This window comes from Sceloporus undulatus, chromosome 4 (assembly GCF_019175285.1).
Source record: "Sceloporus undulatus isolate JIND9_A2432 ecotype Alabama chromosome 4, SceUnd_v1.1, whole genome shotgun sequence".
In the NCBI taxonomy this organism is placed as follows: Eukaryota; Metazoa; Chordata; class Lepidosauria; order Squamata; family Phrynosomatidae; genus Sceloporus; species Sceloporus undulatus.
In genome coordinates, this window is record NC_056525.1 from 178,161,336 (window position 1) to 178,182,591 (window position 21,256).

At 38.8% G+C, this 21,256-nt stretch overlaps 1 protein-coding gene across 2 annotated transcripts in view; it reads right to left on the minus strand.

The window, feature by feature from the left end:
* Positions 1–21,256, minus strand: part of CTDP1 (CTD phosphatase subunit 1) — a 77,253-nt gene that overhangs the window by 17,819 nt on the left and 38,178 nt on the right. Inside the window, exons 11-12 of one of the 2 annotated variants that reach the window (XM_042462889.1) lie at positions 19,663–19,753; positions 6,300–6,475 (exon numbers count right to left, since the gene is read on the minus strand). In XM_042462889.1, the coding sequence (XP_042318823.1) occupies positions 6,300–6,475; positions 19,663–19,753 (267 nt within the window). Of the gene's footprint in view, positions 1–6,299; positions 6,476–19,593; positions 19,754–21,256 lie in introns of both variants that reach the window. The other variant, XM_042462888.1, reaches the window with a different exon arrangement.

Genomic DNA, 21,256 nt, shown 5'->3' on the forward strand with positions numbered 1-21,256 from the left:
GCTCCCCCAAGGCGCACCACCGGGTTCGGACCTCGTGCAGGAACACCTCCAGCTCTTGCTCTATGCAGGCCAGTTGCCATGCACAGGTCCACTGGGCCTGAGTGTAGACAGGAGGGCGAGAGCCACATCGGGGCAGAGCGCAGGTGGGCACCTGGGAGTACGAGGCACACACGGCCACTCTGCTCTCCTTGGTTTCTCCACAAGACCCCCAGCTTCCCTGCCTCTCTGTGTGACATTCCTCTTCTGTGTTGGGGCTGCAGAGAATCTTCTTTGTGCACAGGCAATGGAGAGCATACATGGCAAAGAGCCACATGACACAGATGCTGCTGAGTGTGGTCATGGTGGCCAACCAGTTGCTCCCCAATTCCACAGCCCCTGGGCGGAACTGTAGGTGCTGATTGCAAGGTTCTTTCAAAGAACACTCTTGACTTCTTGCGCTCCACATCAACCTGATCAAAACCGGGAGCCAAAACACACTGAAGTCAGGCATGTTTCAACCGTAAGGTTGCCAAAGGCCAACTGGAGGCAGTCTGGAAACTTCTGGGCCATGCATACATCTCCCACTGTGAGTTCATATGACCTCAGGGGTATGCTGAGCTGCCACTGGTTAGTTCAGGTGTTTCCAAAACCATGGTTACAAGGATAACCCCTTGTTATTTTTATTTATTTACTCTATTTATACCATGGCCTTTCTCCAGGGCTATCGTCCATCGAGGGCTGGTCAAAAGCTTCTTGAAAAGTAATGCAATATTAAATGGTATTTAAAAAAGCACTGGGAAGCACAAGCGTAGCCCACTGGTGGATGGGGGGAATGCAATGGTGAAATATAGCTACCTTAAACTGTCCACTCTTTACAGGAACTCTGTACTACCTGTAGTGTAACAGCTGGGTTGTACCACCACATTACATATGTTGCTGATGCAGAACTTAACTAGAATTTTTGAATAAGGTGAAGCTATTTAAAACCAACAAACAAAAAACATACAGCCACCACAACTGAATCAAGTTAGGAAGCAACTTTTCCATTACCAAGTGAACTATAATATTATCTGAATTTAGATTATTCATTAAGATTTCATACAGGGTCCACAACACACATAGAGAGATTCTATAATATCTCTATTACCCTTAATGTATGAACTTGTATATACAGAATCTTTAATTTCCTCGTGCAAAATCTGGTCTAGCAAAGCTAGAAGCCTAGTTTTTCACTTCAAATGCAAGCAAACAAGCCATGATCAAAATCTTATCTAGTTGCATCAAGTTTTCAAACTAAATAAAAACAATAATTAAAGCCTAGTGACATAGTAGAAGAATAAAAGCATATTTTCCAAAAAAAGTTATATGAAGAGAGCTATTTTAATTTTATACAATCTACAATAATGTTAAATATAAGCCTGCTAACCATATTACAGGTCAACAGACATCATCTTAAAATCCAATGTAATGGCAGAAAGAAGACAGAAAATATCTGAATAAAGTCCAGTTGAATGAGTACTACACTGATATGGACTATGTTAGCATATGAAACTAGTAAATGCAAAAATTAACTAATCAAATGCAGCCTCCTCCTGTAAAACTAAAACAGCATTTCTATCTCTGCAGATGATGATGGGCATATTCAGCTAGTTCAGACATTTTAATGTATGTGTGATTATGTGGTGCAGTGATTACAGTGTTGGACTGGGAATTGAAAGATAAAGGAGGAGAAATATATAAATATATCAATAAACTGCTTAGCAAAAGTGCAAGTGCAAAAAAAGGGAATCTGGTGCAGTATGGTATGTAGGACAATGACCTAAAAGCATTTTTCATGCTGAAGATGGTGCTATAAAACATTTTGTCAAATGGAGTTATTGTAGTGTGATGCTCGGTAAATCATAAAAGTATTATTCATGAGCTTGTTTTCTATCAGATACTCTGTGAAAACTGTCAAGTAGCAGAAAGAAAAATGGACAGACAACAAACTTGGTGAAGTTAATAAATTGCTCTGGCAGAAGACATCTATCTTCTCAGAAGTGTCCTTTAGAAGATATGCAGTCTCTTGGGATAAGAACAATGCATAATAGAATCTCATGTGTGTGTTTTTAAAACCCACTGCACTGACCTTTTTGAAAAAGTGTTTTTTTCAAGGTGCTACTCGGCAGCAGCTTATTGTAATTTTTTTAAAAAATCTTTTCTTTTGTCTATTCTGGGACCATCTCTATGACATTGTATTGGGAAGAGAAAATATACCTGTGTAGTGAGGTGGGGGTAGATGAGGGGAGGGTTGGTTGGGGCGAGTTGAAGGAGGAGTCTCTGGGGGTGGAGATGGAGGTGGAGTCAAGTGCCCAAGGGGCGGATATAAAAGTGAAGGGAGAGTTGAGCGTGGGGTGGAAGGAGAGACGTGGAAGATTTGGGCGTGGAGAGGCGGTCAGGAGAGGGAGAGGAAAGATGGTGCAAAGCCCCAGGAGAGAGGGCCAGCCAGTATCTTTACAATGTCAACATGGACTGGTGCGAGTGGGCCCTCGAGGTGAAGTTGCGGGACCCCAAGGAAGAGGGTGACTTCAGGTACCTCCAGGAGGGAGAGTGGAGGAGGAAAGAAGGCGGGATGTTGGAGAAGGAATGGCATGACCCAAAAGGGGAACGCTGGGAGCAAGCCCCGGTTCCCACTGGGTGGGATAAGTCGTAACGAGAGCCACAGGAAAAGTGCCACACACCCCGGGCACGGGCGGAAGACGACGAATGGTGAAGTCAGCAACAAGCCTTTCCTTTGTTGCTCTTGGGGACGTTGGGGAAAACTGTGTTGTGTTGGAACTTAGTAAAGTTTGACTGCATATACTTCCGGAGTTTGGTAAAGTTTGTTTCCCACATGGCGGGGATTAGAGGACGCCCAGCCAAGATGCCCGCCCACAATCTGTATGTGGTTTTCATGAAGAAACACTATTGTTCCACCTCAACAGAATTTATTTTGTTTTGTACCCAAATTGTACAACAGTTCTTGGCAACAGAGGGATTAGTGAGAAGGACCTACTTAACATAAGTTGTGCTAAGAAGTGCCGTAAGTGGTTTTCCTCCCCACGAACTCTCTTTAATTCCAAATGCACATACATACAGAATTTGCATATTCTGACGTATGGTATCTACCATGAACTGCACATACAATTTCCAACCAAAGCTTACAGCTTTGTTTTCAAACTCTGACCAATTTAGATTTAACAATTAGGATTTACATAAGAAATATTACGAACCATGCACATTGTAAAAATGTACACATTCCAGAATGCAAGTATTTCATGTTGTAAAAATCTGAAAGGAATTTTTAGGTGGACATTTTAAAAAGTAAGTCAAATAGAAGTGAGAAGACATGGCTTTTATCATACAAGTAATCATACTGCATAACATTAAACAATTAGAAAACCCTCAAAAAAGAAAGATGCAATCATAATATTATATTTCCTCTAAGAGCAGGCACAGCAGTAGGAAGTAAGCTGCCTCATGAACTGGAAATGTAAGCGCCAATGCTCAGCCAGGATTGGCAGATAAGCAGCATGGGATGCAAATAAGCAGTGAGCTTGCTATTCTCCTCCCAGCAGCTTTCTACAAAAGTGGTCCTGTACCCTTAATGTCTCATTTACTCACTTTTCAGAGACAGTTTTAACTCTCTCTCTCTCTCTCGATCCCTCTCTCCAGGCTGGCCCTATACAGTTCTAAACCTTTGGGCTCTTTTCACTCACCCTTGCCCCTTAAAGTCCTTTTCTGGATCTCATACTTGGAGCTGAAGGTGATCACTATATGGTCAAGTGTATGTATTGCTCACTGGGTTTGCTGTGATAGGCATGACCAGACTCTCTATCAAGATTTAACAGGAATCGGCAGACACAGTTGTAAAAAAGAATAAACAACTGGAAGTTTATTAATACATAATGAGATCAAACATTAACCCGTGAACTATTTAATCGTTCACAGCTCCTGCAAACCCTTTTCAGTTTTTCCCCTGACTGACTGTCTCATCTCTAGCACAGCTTTTCACTATCCACTTTCTGTCACAGACAAGCCTCAGTTTGGTATCTTTTCTTCCTCATTTCACAGCATTCCCTGAGCTATGATCAGCTGGCTCCAATCAGGCTTGCTTAGCTTCTTTCTTCACACTGCGGCACAAGCAGCCCAGAGCAGCTGCCCAAGCCAGCTAGGCACCTGCACTCAACAACATATAAAGTGTGTGCAACAGAAGCAGGACTGTCTACCCTACTGCCAGCATCAAATTCTCCTCAACTTCTAAGACTCATTGCTCCCCATATCTGCTGTTTACCTCTCCCTACCCGAAAATGGGGGGGGGGTGTTTGTAAAATTAATTTTGGGGATGTGCTTGGAGCAAGTTTCCTCCCTCCCTCTCCCGGCTACCATACCTATTCCCAAGAGGCACTGCAGTGAAATGGCTGACACATAGCTGGGTTTCTTTGGACAGAGAGCAGACCCCTGCTGGAGGCAGACATCAGATCTCACCCTGCAGCAGAACCTAGATTTATAAAGTTTTCCTGTAACTCATTTCATTGTGTTTCTCTTGCAGATAACTTCCAATGTGGGTATGGTGGCTATTGTTCCAACATTTTGGATCTTTAAAAGGAGAAAGCATTTGGTCTTTCTATCATCTTAAAGACCAACAGAGTACAATCATGCAGAATCATAAACAATAGTCTATTTTGCCAGACGGTGGGATGGATGCAATATCAGCAGAGCTGAATATGTGAAGATTTTGATCTTCGATCTAGATTGTGAACCTCAAACAAAACAAAAACAAATATTCTACTCAGGCCATTCTTGTTAAGATTTATTATGTATTTAAAGTATTTCTGTGTCATCTCCTAGCCCAGAAGGTCCACTGTCTTCATATGCTTATGACTATTCAGTCCATTTTGGCAACTGATTACGTGGACTTCTAAATGAAAGCTCACATGCTTTAAAAATTAGCAGAACATAATTGTTTAAGGGCTGATACTTTCAAGTCCTTGGATGGGTCATTCAGGATATTCTAGTACTGACATAAAAGCTGCTATTATTCAATAAAAAGATTTTAAAAAGTAAGATCTGGCAATTAACAGCAGAATTATAATGTATCGGAAAGTATATTTTTATCACATTTGGTGCTGAACACTGCATAACTGTGCCAACAAGTCCCATCCCAGAATGGCAGCTCAATAGGATACATTGGTTGATGGTATCGAAAGCCAGCAAGAGGTCCAGCAGGAGCAACAGGGACACATTCCCCCTGTCCAGATCCCTGCATAGGTCATCCACCAAGGCGACTAGAGCTGTCTCCACCCCATAGTCAGGTTTAAATTCAGATCGAAATAGATCTAGATAATCCGTTTCATCCAGAAACCCATGGAGTTGGGAGGCCACCAACTGCTCCAGAACCTGTTAACTCTTGCTTTTAGAAAGCAAGAAGTAACTGGAAGTCACTTCCTATTTTACATGAAAGGCATCTAGTGGGCCTAAAAACATAGGGGAGAGACAAAAACATGACAACAGTGCCCTCCACATCCACAGCAACAGGATACAAGGGGCATTTTGAGAAAAAAAATGTTTTGTGTTAGGGTGGCATAGCTCCCTAGGGTATGGTGAAGGGCATGTGTGCTTACTGGACCATCAGTAGTTACCCATGTCTGCTCCACAATGGTAACTTTTCACAGCCATTTGCCATAATATTCAATTTGTTTGGAATTGTTTTATTCTGGAAAAGAAACTGCTCTCTTAAATATTTTTATTTTATATATAGATATACATATAAATCTTACTTATGAAATCCATTATAGCACTAATCTAAAATCCCTAGATAGTTCAGAAGGTGCACTTACCACCTTTACTTATAGATTTATGAGACTTCTGTAGCTGAACTCTCAGTATCAAGTGCCATCTTTCAGGTTCTGATTATATGAGACAGCTGTTACTATAGCCAAAGGTGTTTCTACCAAGTATTGACTCTTGAGGGTGGAGACTTGCATCTGCCACTTTGTTTTTATTTACTTAACTTTCTTTGCCCCACTAAAACTATTTTCCAGCTTTACAGTATTGCACATCTTGTGTACATCAAGTGGTAAAAAATCTGAGTGGTAACAAAATCTAGAAGAGTCAAAAGGGGAATACTTCTGTAAGGTACTGCATATGTCTATTTTATCCATATGTACATACAAACATGCATACCCTGCCAATAACATACATATTAATATTACTGACAAACATTTAACCATTTAAAGGTGTGGCTGGTAACTGAAATAAAATGCAGGGAACAATGGCACCATTATTTATAAAGTGCTTACCTGGATAGATTGCCTGTCAAACTTCTTTCACTCAATGATGCTGAAACAGGCCTCTCATCTATTTTTATGTTTGTAGTATCTTTTGTATTATCCTGTGGTGCTTTTTCTTTTCTTTCTCCTCCCTTCTTTTTTTCACTGTCACTGTCGTCACTGCCTTCTCCCAATATGTCATCAACCTGCCAAATGAGCAATAATTATAGTGACATAATAATACAGGAAAACAATTATATAAATTTTGATCACTCCGGCCTTTTGACTTCATTAGCTAAAACACTCACCAAATGGCAATAAAATTTGCCAAATGAAAAATTTGGCCACAAACCAGAATCAAAGCCAAACCCCACAGCAAAAAAACAGTCCATTGGGAATTTGCTAAATATCCTATTTGCATAATGCCCACATACTCATTTAAACATTACTTGTTTTCTATCATATGTTTTAAGCATAATTGTTCAAAATTTAGTACACTGGTGCCTCGGGTTACGAAATTAATTCATTCCGCCATTCCTTTCGTAACCCGAAAATTTCGTAACCCGAAAAGGCTTTCCGTTAGCACTGGAAAGCCTATAGCTGCACTTTGCAGCATTTGAATTTCGCGCCGAAATGAATTTCGTAACCCGAAAAATATTTCGTAACCCGAAACAGTTTTTGCCAATCCAATTTTTTCGTATCCCGGAAATTTCGTAACCCGATCATTTCGTATCCCGAGGCACCAGTGTATTTGCATATTTGATCTGAAACATATAATTATTGTGTAATTTTTAGTGTAAAACATACATTAATGTAAGTGGCAAATGAAAATATTTGCATGTTCAACCATTACATCTGTGAGAATCAAAAACTACATCTCTTTACTAGAATAATAGTTGTATTTTCACTGAATGGAGTACGTTAAATTAAACTCATATCAAATCAAATCTTACTCAGTGCAAAAAGTGAACAAAAGGGCAGAAAGTAAACTACACAAGAATCCTGCCCATAAGTATGTTAATTTGTGGCTTTTAAAGAAACAACTGAAGAGAACATGTATTAGTTTTTTTCACAAACTTTCAGGTCATAAATGGTCAAGGTTATTAGAAAACTCAAAAAGGCAGTGTACATGCACAGAGGCAGAGGTGGTAGAAAGTTATACATCTGGAACAAAAAAGGAGCAAACATATGCAGTTTGTCTCATCTCTTCAGTGAAAGCAGAAATGAGACTGACAAGGTTTTGAAAAAACTGATTCTTCTCTACTTCTAAAGCATCTTCTTTCAAGTTGTAGAAATGCTTAGAATCAGAAACCCACAAGATCTTCAAAGAACCATCCTTCTGGATTGATAGGGTAAACTAACACAGCAATAAATAGAGGACATTCATCTACATTAATATCTCATTGAGGCTACAACTGTTAATATTTTTACTATAAAACAAACTCTACTTAGTTAAATGACGAGTATTTCAAGGTAGTTGTGTTCAGAACTGGATTGTTCAGACATTAAAGATCCAGTTACATACTGCAGCTGCTGTGCCATATAGATTTAATGTCTGAGTCATATTTCCTGATACAAGTAACTAGCAATTTATTTGAATAGCTGAGTCTTATGTTTATGATTCCCCTTATTATTTGAATGAAACAAAAATGTAATTGGCACAAAGTTATAAGCCATATTTGTTTAACAACAAAATGTTGGTTTGCTGATTAGTCCAAAACCTACCTGCACAAAATGTTTGGGATGCTAGATCTTAGGCCTATTCAGAATTCTATTCTAGAGCAACAATACAAAAATTGAAATTGTTTGTTCAGAAGGTAGCCAAAATATTTAACAGACTGGGACCAAAAACATATTATGGTTCTATTTTTAAAGATAACTTTATACATGGATTGGAATTAAATACAAAATACACTCCTCCAGATAACAAGAAGGATCACTTTTCTTAAAATTAGCTATTTGGGTGGGACAGATATTTGTGGTACAATAAAATAAAAGTTAATACTGTATATACTCATGTATAAGTCTAGAAATTTAGATCAAAAACTGACCCCCCAAAATTGGAGTCGACTTATCCATTGGTCAATGTAAATACTGTTTCTTAACTCTTATTTAAAAGAAGGAACCATCCCCTGGTGAAAAGCAAGAGTACAATCTGTCCTGGAAGCACTGACCCCCTCTACTCTCTCATCCATCCAACCTTAAGAGTGAGCAGAAAGAGTTATATTTGCTGGAATTTTGTAAGTTCTTTGACATTGTTTTACTTTGCTTCATTCTTTAGATCCTTTGCTGTATGCCCTAAGTTTTATCTTTGAGTTATCCACGAGTCATAGCAAAATCCATAATTTTGGCCCCAGATTTTGCCCTCGACTTATACATGAGGTTGATTTATAGTCAATTATATATGGTATACATTTTAACCCATCTTTTTGTGAGATATGCCTTATTAAGAATTTGGAATAGACACAAACCAAAGGTTATGCCCAAAGCCTTTATTAGTTTCCACACATGAAGCTTTCTGTATGAAAGAAACAATAGCACAGGAAAAATGGGTAACTTACCAAGATCTTTTAGAATCTTTTAGAAAGGATAAATTTACAGCACTATATAAATAAAGGTTAATAATAATAATAATAATAATAATAATAATAATAATAATAATAAATTTAATTAAGAACAATACAGAATTTAGTAGAATGAATATGTACAGATAGAGGGGAATGGATCCATCTAATAGTGTTCCCGTCTATTCAACAGTTTATTAGTTCACTAATCAAAATATGATGGGGACCTTAGCAAATGCTTTGTTGAAATCCTGGTAAATAACATCCACAGCATTCCTACAATCTACTAAACTAGTGACCTGATCTAAAGAAGAGATAAGCTTAATTTGACAGGATTTGTTCTTGACAAACCCATGCTGACTCCTACAGATCACTGCACTGCCATCAACATACTGCTGTATAATTTATTCTAATATATGTTCTTTCCTGGTATTGACTGGTTTCTCTGACTGGTTTGTCATTTCTGGACCTTCTTTTTTTGCCTTTTTTGAAGAGAAGGTTTGCCCTTCTTCAGTCTTCTGGCACCCCACCTGTTTTCCAAGGTACTGTATCTCATAAATGATGGCAAGAATGCTTCAAAAAGTTCTTTCATTACTCTTGAATGTAATTCATCTCGCCATGCAGATTTGATCTCATTTAAGTTAATTAGGTGATTCCTGCCTAATGTCTTATCAATCTTGAAATGCAATCCAGATACCTTGCCAAGATCTCTGATGCTGCATGGGAGCACACAGTTATTATTTTTAGGAGAAAACTGAAGCAAAATGGGTATTGAGTAGTTTTGCCTTTTTGTTGTGATCTGCTAGCATTTTACCATCCTTACTGAACAGCCCCCCTATCTCCTTGGTCATTCTCTTGCCTCGAATGTACCTTAAAACCCCTTTTTGTTGCTCCTTGTTTGCCTAGCCAGTCTCAGCTCATCCTAAGCTTTAGCTTTCTTTTTACAGTTGGCCCTTTTTATACACGGATTCAAGCATCCACGGTTTGAAAATATTTTTTAAAAAGTATAAATTTCAAATATCAAACTGTGATTTTCCATTTTTTATAAAGGACATCATTTTGCTATGTCATTATATTTAATGGGACTTGAGCATACACAGATTTTGCTATACATGGGGGGTCTTGGAACCAAACCCCAGCATACAACAAGGGTCCACTGTACTATTAGTGCAACCTTGGGCTACACATCTGTACTCTTCCTTGGTGATCTGTCTTTCCATTCTTTAAATATACTCCTCCTCACTTCCTCCTTCAGTTTGTTGTTTAATATAACTTGGGCGGGGTACAGACCGCCGCTTTGCGGCGGTCTGCCGCCGCCGCCGCCAGTAGGTCCGCGGGGGAGCCGGAGCCTTCAGACGGCCCGACTCCCGCGCGGACCGAAAAAAGAAGCTCCAAAATGGAGGGGCGCACTCGCTACGTCACAAGCGGCGCGACACGTCTGGACGCTGTGCGTCCAGTACGTAAAGATGGCGGCGCCCGTATGAACAGGGCGCCGCCATCTTGTACGTATTCAATACGTACTAGGGTTAGGGGGGTGCGGTCTGTAAACCGCCATGGTCTTTTTCAATGTTTCCCAATTTTCATATATTTCCCATCCATAATTACTTGTAAAACTATGCTCAAAGAGTTGTCAACAATGGCTGTGCTTCAGACTGGGAGGTCTCAAGTGGAGTGCCTCAGGGTTCTGTACTAGGGCCATAACTCTTCATTTTTATCAATGTCCTAGATGACAGGGTGGAATGAATCCTTATTAAGTTTGCAGGTAGCAGAAAACTGGGAGGGGTAGGTAACATGCTGGAAGATAGGAACAGAATTCAAAAGGGGCTAGAGAAACTAGAAAATTGAGCAGAAATCAGTAAATTGAAATTCAACAGAAACAAATGCAAAATTCTACATTTAAGCCACAAAACCCAAATTCACAGCATAGGATGGGAGAATACATGGCTCAGCAGTACAGTCGGCCCTTCTTATATACGGATTTTTTATACACAGATTCAAGCATCCATGGTTTGAAAATGTTAAAAAAATATATAAATTTCCAATATCAAACCCTGATTTTCCATTTTTTTTACAAAGCACACCATTTTGCTATAACATTATATTTAATGGGACTATGGATTTTGTTATTCATGGGAGATCTTGGAACCAAACCCAAGCATATATCAAGGGTCCACTATACAACTGATCCTTCCCATTCATAGGGTTCAATTCCAGCCCCAACCCCAGATGCAGGCAGCTGCACTCCATATTATTCAGTGGTGGTGGTGTGCATTCAATGTACTGCACACATCGTCAGCTCACCAATACAAAGGGTCCACTATACTGCATGTGAAAATGTCCTTGGGATTATCGTTGATGATAAGAGGAAAATGAATCAGCAATGTAATGCTGCAACAAAGAAGGCAAATGCTATTTTAGCCTGCATTAAGAGAAGCATAGTTTCCAAGTGGAGTGAAGTAATAGTCCACCTATATTCTACACTGATAAGGCCTCATCTGGAAGAGTGATTCAGTTCTGGGTGCCATATTTTAAGACAATAGACAAGTTGGAGCTGGTTAAGAGAAAGACAAGGATAAGAGGTATAGAGAACAAAACATGATAAGGAGCTGGTCATGTTAAGCTTGATGAAGAGAAGACTGAGGGGTGAAATAATAATAATAATAATAATAATAATAATAATAATAATATATTTATATTTCCCATCTCTCCAAAGATCAAGGCGGGATTACAACAATAAAATAATACAAGGTAATACAAATGGTACAAAATCTTAATACATGACTTCACTCTTTAACTATCTGAAGGGCTGACATAGAGAGGAGGGTGCAGACCTGTTCTCTGCTGTCCCAGAGGGAAGAACCAGGTCTAATGGTCTGAAATTACAGGAGAATAGATTTTAATTGAACATTAGAAGGAATGTCTTGGCAGTAAGAGCAGTTCACCAATGGAACCAATTGCCAAGAGAGGTAGTATGGTCTCCTTCTCTAGACAGCTTCAAAAAAGGATGATAAATGGCTACCTAATGGAGATGATTTAGCTGAAGCAATGTTATGTCCCATCAAACTAACTTCAACTTAGGGTGATCCTATGAATGAGAGACCTCCAAGAGAAAATGTTATTAACAGCCCTGCTCAGGTCTTGCAAATTCATGGCAAGTTTGTCTATCCACTCCTCCTCCACTGTCTTCAATTCTACTGAGCATTACAATCTTTTCTAAGGAGCTATGTCCTCTCATGACATGTCCAAAGTACAATAGTTTCACCGTAGCCATTTTGACTAGGGTGGATATACATATGCTGAGTACTCTAAATATTCAGTTTGGCCTGGTACAAAGTGCCTGCCTGTGGGCGGAGTCACAGTGAGCGGTCGCATGCTCGATGCCGTGACTCCGCCCCCTCATGACATGATGCCGCACACCACCTATTCCTTATCCAAAAGGTTCCACAAAATGCAAAATTGTTTGCGTGCCAGCATGACACTTAGAGGCTTTGATTTTAGAATATTTTGGCTATATTGTAATATAAGTAGCATAGTACATACTGTATCTGCCAGGCTGGATAGAGATGTGGGAGACATGAGGCTGGAGAGATATGTGAAGACCTGTGAAATCAGGGGAGGCATGGATCTCCACCAGAAATTATGCTTGGATTCCCACCCCTCTTTCTAGCCTTGCATCTCTGTCCAGCCTTGCAAATACAGTATAGATATGTACCACGTTACTTCTTTCTAAGAGCCAAAGAAATTCCAACTTTGAAACACCTCTGGTCCCTAGCATTTTGGATAAGAGTTACGCACCCAAGTATTTTAACACTGTCACAGACCAATTAAAAAAAATCTAAACAGTGCGTACCTGCAGTGGAAGATAATACAAACTATGATCAACTGTAAAGTTCTATATTTTCTGTTTTTTACTGAATAAATGATACTGCAAAAGCATTTGCCACCAAGAGAGACAGCTGTAATGTTGATGGGTGCACAAATGAACCAGGACTTTGTAAACTATTTGCAAGACATGCTGGCGCCCAATGTGTTCTTCTAGTACTTTAACCACTTGAAATGCAAGTACAAAAATAACTAAGCGAGACTATTAACCTTCTTGAAGTGAATCTATTTATAAATAAAAGATGTCCTTTTGCTTGTGCTGCATTGCTTCTTATAGTCTCCATGCACAAATTCTCAGCATATGAAAAAAAACAACATCTGAAGATGAATAAGATGGTACTACTAACTGGAATCTATTCTCTTTGTCTGTTTCCAGAATTAAGAATTATGAGAATTCATCAAGCTTACATCAATTATATAGATATTCAGATAAAGCCTAAGTAAAGGATGCGGGGGAAAGACTATTCAAACAAAGCTGGGACCTTTTCTTGTGGAACTGATGGTACATAGCTATAGAAGCTTTATGGGAGGATATAGGTGGAAGACTGTCAGTATATTGCTGGGCTAAAGGAACTCCTGAGACCTGATGGTTTTCTGGTAGAGCTGAAACAGGAATACAATGACTGCTGGGTTTGAAATGGTAATCCAAATTTGTGAGTCATGGTACACATCTCATGAGTAAATTCCAGCTGGTTATCCATCTCCATGGTGAACAAGCCCTTGATTGAGTCTGAGCAGTATATTATTGGCTACATGACAGGCAGACTTTACCTGTTGAGTGGTTAAAGAATAGGTTTTGGATTGTAGAGAATTAGCCAGACATTTGTCCTCACGAGGTGTGGCCAGAAAGCAGGAGATCATGTTTTCCCAGAGGTGTATTGTTAAGCCCCCATAGTTACCATGCCTCATGCGTTAACATGCCTCATGGTTACCAATCCTGAAACAGAGAGCAGATCAGGAGTAGCACTTTTGGACCATGCTGCCAAGTTTCCTGCCTTCTTTATCAGGGGGAGTATCATCAGAGGGAGTGTCATTCTTCTTCTGTGGGGACTAGTACAAAAGCCAATCCAAATCAGAGTGTGACATCCAGTACATTCCATTCATTTTTTTCAATGTGGATAGAATCATGGATGGGGCAGCCCAGGACTTGAGAGCAATTTTGAAGAGAGATAGAAGAAGTGAAACTGAAGCAAGCACATTACTCTGGAAACAGTAATAAACAACTTCTTGATGTCCGACTTGAAGATCTAGAGCTTGTCCCATGCAAAGGATTTGCTCTGCAAAGGGACAGACATCATCCGTAGGGGTCACAGAGTCATGTTCACCCAACGCTCTAGGCAGAATGCATGGTAGGCATATATGATGAGATCAATGATGGATCTGACTCAGAATGCTCAGATGTAAGAGGGAAGAAAAACTGGAGCTGATAGAGCTGTTTTTTTACCTGGTGACTTGACCTGAGGAGGAACCAGCAGCACTTACTGGATGCAAGTGAGATGGTGATTTCTTGTGATTACTGTCTTAGTAGTAAGAAGGGCTGTGATAACAGTGAGGGATATCGTAGCAGTGATGAGTGGGATAAGAACCATGGGAGACATGCCACTCTTTCTTGAGTTCACTGTAACTCACATCCTTTTATGGAGAGCAATGGTATCTATAATATGAAGAGCATCTTTGAGACCCATCCTGGTCATATATACTCCAGCTCCTGTGCTCAGAGTCTCATTCATACTGAAGATCAGTGGAATCATGTTGATATCAACAACACAGAAGTGATTTAGCCCTTTAATGTGAACAGGAGTAGGTGGAATGAGTTAACAACTGGTAATGATGAGCAGAAGGAGAGCCAACTATCTCTCCTTCTGAAACAGACCCAATATGCACTTGCACAATCTGCAATGATTCAAGGGAGGAAGGTCTTGGCTATTTCTTGGGCCTTGGAGAGGAATGAGGAAAATCCACAGAGATCAGTATTAAGTCTTGTACCTCTGATGCTATTTAAGGCAATGTTGGCTGTGGAGCCATTCTGAAGCAGCTGGAATAGTAGACCGCAAGGAACATTGGGGTTCATCATCAGCCTGCTTTTATCTCTTTGTCTGCCTTATGCTCAGTGGCAGAGGTGAATGGCCCAAATTCAAGGGAACGTCCAGACAAAGCTTGGTATTGATAGATGTTGGTGGCATGAAGGATTCTTTGAAAGAGACACAGAAGCCAAAACTGGTGGAGAAGTAGCATCCTGATATACGTCCAGCCAGCTCCCAGAATTAAGCAAGGACCTTTTAACTGCTACACTCACTGAAGAACCAGTGGTAGTCAGGGCAGAGGTCAAGTGAGGTGGGACAGACTCCAAACTGGAAGGTGAAGTTTGACAGTCTGCTCAGGCAGCAAAACCTTCAGTCTGGAATCAGTTCGTATGTACCTGAGAGGTGGATGTTTTACAATGAATGCAAGACCCAACACTGTGACCCTCACCAAGACACAGTAGACATTTCAAGGGCCCATTCCATCTTACCATCACATGTGGTGCATTTTTAAAATCAGTCATAAGCTATAATTGGGTTCAATGAACCAAATCACCAAACCAAAAAAGTGACTGAGAGCAGGCTAAATCAAAATAGGAGATCAGAAGCCAAGAATAAATCTGAAGGAATAAACTGGAGAATCACCAAGCCAAACTGCAAGATCCAGAGAGACAGTCCAAAAATCCAATTTTGGATTTATATCCCTCCTTTCTCCCAAACTAGGATTCGATGCTGATCACACGGTGGATGAAAATGAACTGAGGGTCTAGGTAGGAAGCATGTGGCTAAGGTGACTGGATTGTGGGTAGGATTACTGCCAAAAAGCATGTATAATAGCTCTAAAAGGGTTCAAACAATGCACTACACAAGTGCAAATAACTCATTGGTTTGAGTCACAGAGATCACAAAGAAGAATGGTAGAATTGAGTGATTAAAACCCTGAACACCTTATAGTAAGTAAGTATTCTAGAGGGAGGAATTAGAGGCAGACTCTGAAATGAAAGTAACTTCTCACTATTATTCTGTGATGTTTTAGGAAAAAGTTTTCTTTCCTGCTCTTCAGACCACTCCCCTCACATTACACCAGCACAGTAAAATACCCAGATTTGGGACCCAAAATCAATCTCAAGATTGACCTTTGTAAAGCTATAAAATATAGAAGGTCAAATTTGACAAGAAGGTGGGAATAGTGAAACCAAACAGTTTTGTGTCCTCTCACCCTCCTTAACCCCCACCCAGATGAGTGGTAATACAAGGCCTCTATTCCTGCAGTAGAAGCGCAGACAATTCATTTCAAGTCAAACTTATATTTCTTCTCTTCTCCAGAGGGAGATGGTCAAACATTAGTATATGTTCTTTTTTTTTAATGCCACGGAAAGGACTAAAAGTAGTAAGATGATTTTTATCTTTGTGGGATACAGTTATAAAACAATCTTTATGAGGTCTCTATAAAGTATATAACCTTTTCCTTCCATTTTTCTTCAGTTATTCCTGCTACAGTCCATCTTCAGAAATGTATTACGACAACCTCCTACACTCTAAAGCTAACCATCAGAGCACTGCAAGAATGAGATAAGCTGTAATAAATGGCAGATATTCTTCCCCAGAACATTGCTATACTTATTTTGGACCACCAGCCATGGAAACTGTGATCCATTCTGTTTCCAACTGATAGACCAGGAGGAGATCAACAAATACTCAAGTTTCCAGCACTTTTCAGCTGTACACACAAAAATAGCTGAAGCAGTGCTCTTGATCACTGGTATTAGAATTAATGCATTCTTATAAAGTACGTAAAGGTTTGCACATATGACCATTTGTGGGGAATTTTTATTCCATTGTTAACTGTGGTTGTTTGGTGAGAAATTCATCTTCAGATTATAGGCTTCTTAGAAGTTCCACTACAGCAGTGGGGGAATCTAGCCCCAAGCTATTTATTTAAAAAATGCTTACACAGACTGCATCATAATTGCCTATGCAAGACCTGCAATTCATACCAAAAAAATAAAAGCTGAGTAGAGCAAATACAATAAAGTATTATTCTCAAAATAACCAGTTTTGAGTAACATACATACACAGACACATGTGGAACAAAATCAATGTTAGTTAAAATAACAAAAAAGGAAAACTGCTTTCCTATATTATACAAATATTAAAGTATTACTTCTAGCTGACATCCAGTAACAAGACTGGAAGGATCTGAAGGACATACTTGATAAGGCTACTGCTTGAACTATGGTGTGTGTGGCACTGGATTTCTTTTCTGTTTATATCTTGGTGAATCCTTGGGTTTTATTTTTAATTGTTCCTGTAGTGTAAGATTTGAGTCCAATATATATATATTGATTTTATTGGCTGCTTTGCTTATGGAGAAAAAGCAGTTTGAGAAATTAAGTGACATATGATAAAATATATACTATGTGCTCTTAAATGAGTTATAAATGCTTACTATGTGGAGATGAATTTTAGGCTTCCAGCTCAATACTACTTTGAGACACATGACAACTGATTCCCAAATCTATTAAAGGATTTCATACAGTCATACTGATTATAGTGTGCTACAAAAATGATCAACATTTAGCATGCCAGGCAGTGCTGTAGCAAATGGTATACATTCAGTAAAGGCATCCAAACAAGCAAAAACAGAGGCACAGATGAAGACCAAAAAAACAGTCTACTATAAGACTTCAGATGAAAATATTATCAAACATCCTGCAATATTTTCTAGAACTAATCTATAAAATTGATGAAAGTGATAAACATGGCATTTCATAAATACATTCTTTGAAAAAAAACCCTGATGCAAAACCTTTTATATAATCATTTATATTGTGGGAAAGTGCATATTCCACTAATCACTGAATGTTTGAACACTACTAATTTGAATACACCCAAATGCAATATGAAATATTATGGCAATGTTAAGAATCATTTTGAAAAATATCTTGGACATAATGTTTGAAGAAGAAAAAAATAGGAGAAAATGTGACAACCACAGGTATACCTCTGTTAACAAAACTTTTGGGAATTAAGCTTCTTTTTATAAAGGCCTTTGAGCACACATGGCTAGAAGTGGGTTCCTTTCCAATCAGTGGAAAAGAAAATCCTCCCACGGTAACACTAGATGTCACTCAGATCCACTTTGAGTTGAACGCTGTAATTGACGCAGATCCAGTTAATGTAATGTTGGTGCCTGCTTGTCCAGTGGCAATGGATACTTTTCAGTCTGTCCAACCCAAGGATGTGGATTGTTGATGAGATGAGAACCACCACATGTGTGTTAAGATTCCTGTCCTTTATATCTTATTTAAAAAGCTGGAAGGGGAGTGGATAGTTCCAACTGGCTTGAAGGAGGCTATTATAAAACCAGTAGTAAAAAAGCCCTTCCTTGGATCCCACTATTCTGGATAATTATTGGCCAATCCCCAACATTCCATTTTTTAAAGAAAAGGTTCTGGAACAAGTGGTAGCCTCCCAGCTTCAGGGTTTTCTGAAAGAGGTGGCTTATCTAAATCCATTTCAATTTTAAGCCAGGTTATGTGACAGAGATGGCTTTGGTTGTCTTCATAGATGGCGTTAGGCTAGACAGGGGTAGTGTTCTCATTAGCTCTGCTGGATCTCTCAGCAGCTTTTGATATCATCAACCACGGTATCATTATAGGTAATCTCTCTGGGTAGGGACTTGGCATTGTTTTACAATGGCTTCATTCCTTCATGGAGGGGTGAATCCAGAAGGTGGTACTGAGGGCTATTGGCCTGTGAGCTCTCTCAGCGCTCTATTCTGTCCTCCAAGTTATTTAACAGAGTCATTCAACAAAAGGCTGTTAGAATTTTGCTCATTTAGATTTCCACAGTGAGGTGCTATATGATGAAAGAAAAAGATAAGGCAGATTTCCATGCATTTTGGAATAATAATAATAATAATAATAATAATAATAATAATAATATGTTTTATTTATATACCGCTATTCCAAAGATCATAGCGGTGAACAGCAAGTAAGCTAATTAGCAAGTAAGCTAATTTGCCCCCAACAGTCTGGGTAGTCATTTTAGCGACCTCGGAAGGATGCAAGCCTGAGTCGAGCCTTCAAGTGATTGACAGAAGGTTTAATGTTTTCTTTTACTAGGCTTACATGACCTGACTGATTCATTTCACACATGCATATGGTTAATTTTGAATTACAAGTTTCCTGAAAGCTATTGAAACCATTTTTTTGGGGTGGTGTAGGAACTTTATCCCTACCCCTTTTTTGCCTCTGGAATCCATTATACCCCATTAACTTAGAGGTATAGCTGTATCATCCATATTTTAGCACAATTAGAACCCATATACAAAATGGAATTATAACAATACATTTCTTGTCTTTACATTTACCCACATTTTTTTTAGCGTCTCTGTGCAAACTAGTAACCATTATTACAAACTAAAAACACATGTGATTATATTGACATGGCTGGCCTATTTGCTGAAACATACTGGGTGGGAAAGTGTTTAAATATGAGAAATGCAATTTCAATTTTCGAGTTTATAACCTTTCATCCACACTTGTCCTGTGTACAACACTTGGTAGTTTATACATGGATTTCTCACATCATTTTAGTGACAATTAATATACATTTTGCTAAGAAGTGACAACAGCAAAACAACAACAACAAAAACAATCACAGCTCAGAAAAGTTAAATTCCCAGATGTAGCACTGAATACTTTACAGTATTCACTTGACAGTAAATACCTCATCTTTTACCTTAACCCTCACTTCTTATCATGTGACCTCTTCTATTATACTAAAAATTTGGCATCAGAACATATTACTCAATAATACCCTGGATCATAATACATGGTCAATTTAACTCACCTCTTTATCCATACTTTCTAAATCCTCTTTACACAGGGTGTACAGTGGCATTGTCTCAGACATACTTGCCTGGCGTTTCCGTTTGGAAGGGCCAGGTTCTTCAGTCTCACTTGGTGGCATCCCCTCTTCATCAAAAAACTGCTGATGCGGTTGAACAACTCTGAAACATTTCAGAAGCTCTATATTACAAAAATGTTAGGGGTGGAACTGAGGAGAATGTCAGATTTAGCGTAGGGCACAGACCTATTTCAAAACTATTACATTGGAAAAATGTGCCCCATTAATCATGTTGCTATCTGGATTGCCTTGTCCCCCATTTCAGAGAATTCAAAAGGCAATACCAGAGAACTATCAAGTAGAAATGACTCACTCATGATCTTGATTCCTTCTAGCACCATTTGTTACATCAAGGAAAACAACTACATTGAAATAAAAGTTTGGGAACTGTCCAACTTTGGCAGACACATATTAATAACTTGACAACTCAGAACAAAAGTTTCTCATAGGATCATCTAAAGGGCTATGTGTATGTTTAAGTGTTTTGCTTCTAGGTAACTACACCTGGATATTACTGATCATCCCATGAGATGATCATAATTATGCATGATCTGCATCTGAATAGAATCTTTTTCAGTCTACAGGAGAAGTTATTGGTCATTAAAATACAGTTTTTCTACACCATCAGAACAGCATAATATAATTAAATAAATAATTAAATTAAATTAAATGGATTTTTAAAGAAACATTAGACCCAGTTTTATATTTTGGATAATAATATAACCATGTTCCCCAAAAATTCCTGAAAGTACTATTCTGCTAGATAAGAAAATTCTTCTTCCAGAGTGCCACGTCCACTAAACAAATACAGTTCTAGTTTAACGCTGAAGATTTACAAAATCCTACAGGTAAGCATATCCTTTCCAAAAAACTATTATTACTGCCTGGGTGCTTATTCTGTTTGTGCTTTCTGCAAAATTCTGCACCCATTAAGTATTTATTTAGTCAGCAATAAATTGCGCTGCCACTGATGCTAGATAAGGGGATTCACCAATACAACTCAAATGCATGACTGGTGACAGCTTTGGAAATTATTCATTTTATAGAGCAGTGAATGTAGATTACCCCATTTCTTATAATGGTTGAAAGAACCCACAGAAAATGTATGTACAGAGAACTAATCACAGTCAAATAAATAATGAAAATAAACTCTTGGCCTTGAATTTTGCAGTTTTATTAGTTAGATGTTTGCTGGCCATAGCAAGCACTTCAGTGAGTGTGGTTGTTATTGTTTAATGATTTCTATGAGGGAGATGATTGAGCTTTGTCTTCCTGTTCATAATAAAGAATGCAAACAACTCATTATATAAGTTCCAAGAACAGAGGCAACTTTTAGTCTGCAGATAAACTTGCTGGTTCAGTAACTTTGGGCCTACAACAAATGTAAATTCAAAATGTTCATCAGTCTGCATTACTTTCAATGGAAAGTAATACACTACAGTTAAAGACATCTTAGACGATGCTTTCAGAAGGTTGGGACAAGGCTCCCAGAATTTATGTCCAAGCATAATTCCTTCTCACCCTAAAATAAAAAATAAATAAAACTTTTATTTATATCCTGCTTTTTGTGAAAACAATCAAAGCAGCGTACAGTATATTAAAAAAT